Consider the following 2,002-nt stretch of genomic DNA (forward strand, 5'->3'; position numbering starts at 1 on the left):
GAGGCTCCCTGGCTGTCACCTTTACAGAAGCTGATCATCAGCTCTTTCTCCCACAGAACCCCCCTGGCTGGGTCTGAACTGCCAACCTTTCAGTTAACAACTGAGCACAAAGCTTTGTGCCTCCAGGGCTCCATGAGCCTTTGTTTGCTTATCTCTGCAATGGGACTGAAACGCGGGTTTCCCTGAGGATGAGATGGGCCCTTTGTTGGCACTGCCCCCGACAAACCACGTGAACCTTCCAGTCAACTGCTGTAACTTGTGTTATCACGTGGATTCTGGAGGAGGGGAGGGCAGATGGATGGGAGTGGGAGGTGGGGACGGAGGAGTGCAGGGTGTCCCTGCAGGCTGTCCAAGGCGTCCTAAGGGAAATCCCCCATCCTCACCCCCAGCTCTCTGTAGCGTGAGCTTCTCGGACCCCGAGGGCTACATCGACTCCAGCGACTACCCACCACTGCTCCTGAACAATTTTCTGGAGTGTACGTACAATGTGACTGTCTACACCGGCTACGGCGTGGAGCTGCAGGTGAGCCCTGCGCAGTGTCTGTGTGAGGTGTGCAGCACCTCCTGTCTGGCTGTCCTGGATGCCCCTGAGCGCAGTGACGGCACCTGCGGCACAAGAAGGGGCTGCTGGGGAAGTGTGAGCTGTTGGGCCTGGAGGGAGAGTCTGCTTATCAAAGTATACGTGTGTACACACAGACACAGACACACAAACACAAACAGAGGCACCTACAGGTACACAGACAGACACATAACACACAGACACAGACAGGCATACACAGAGACCCAGACAACTACACCGACACATGTATACACAGACACACACAGACTGATCTACACACACCACACACAAAGACACAGACAGATACACAGACATATGTATGCAAACACATACATGTACACACGGACACAGACAGATACGTGCACACATGGAGATGCATAGAGACACCTATACAGATAAATACACACAGACAGACAAATGTACACACAAAGACACCCATGCAGAGATAAACACAGAGAGACACACAGACAGATACATAGACACACATCCACACAGAGAGATACATGCACACAAAGAGACACAGACACACGCAGGCACACAAACAGATACATGCACACACACAGACATCCATGCATACCTGCACACACAGAGACAGACAGACACATTCACACAGGAACAACCATGCACACATGCATGCACAGGGCCAGACAGACACATGCACTCAGATGCATACAGACACGTGCACACATGGAGACACACCTGCATTCTCACCCACAGGGAAGGCCCACCAGGCCCTAGGTCACTCCCTGTCTGGGACCTGAGGCTGAGTGGGGGGCAGTGCTGGCTGCAGTCAAACATCCTGGTTTAAGTGCCCACTTGGCCAGATAAAGCTGCGTGCCGCTGAGTCGGGTGCCTCCCTCGCTCTGCCTCAGGTAAACTCAGGGAAATAAGGGGCTAGCTTTGCAGAGTCTTGCAGGAGGAAAGAGGACAGTGCAGGTGAAGGGCAGAGTGGTTGTGCAGAGCTGCGGGGAGCGGCCCGGGCGGGGACGGAAGGGACCAGCAGGAGAGAGAGGCATGCTACCTAGAAGTCAGGATGGTCACCCTGGTGCCAGGTCACCCCCAGCGGACACCCAGCCCCCAAGGACCAGAGGGTGAGCAGTTGTCCCATCCACTGGGGAGGGCAGGGAAGGGGAGGACAGAGGCTAGTATCCCTGATGAGAGGCCCTCCCCAGCCAAGGCTAAAAGTTGGACATCCCCCCTATTTCTGAGAGGTTAGAGCTGGGTTGGTTGGCCTCGGGGATCGACCTGGAGGAGTTCCCGGTGGCACAGGAGACAGCAGGGTCTGCACTGAGCAGCCACCCTATGGGTCTGCAGCCCCTGTGCTCAGCGCAGTGTGCCGCCCACAGCAGGCCTGACCGCACAGTCATAGGGGAGGGAGTTATAGCTGGTCTGCAGCTTCATGAACTCGGCAATGCCTCCCTCCTCACAGGGCCCAGCTGAGAG

General features: G+C 55.8%; 1 protein-coding gene across 1 annotated transcript in view; it reads left to right on the plus strand.

Annotated features, from left to right (window-relative positions):
- The window catches only part of SEZ6L (seizure related 6 homolog like), a 222,260-nt gene that overhangs the window by 129,755 nt on the left and 90,503 nt on the right, over positions 1-2,002 (plus strand). Inside the window, exon 3 of the mRNA XM_045289538.1 lies at positions 390-545. Coding sequence (XP_045145473.1) covers positions 390-545 — 156 coding nt within the window. The remainder of the gene's footprint in view (positions 1-389; positions 546-2,002) is intronic.

The sequence above is a fragment of the Echinops telfairi genome, unplaced genomic scaffold (genome assembly GCF_000313985.2).
Source record: "Echinops telfairi isolate 266 unplaced genomic scaffold, ASM31398v2 ScPeMD7_29;HRSCAF=101, whole genome shotgun sequence".
In the NCBI taxonomy this organism is placed as follows: Eukaryota; Metazoa; Chordata; class Mammalia; order Afrosoricida; family Tenrecidae; genus Echinops; species Echinops telfairi.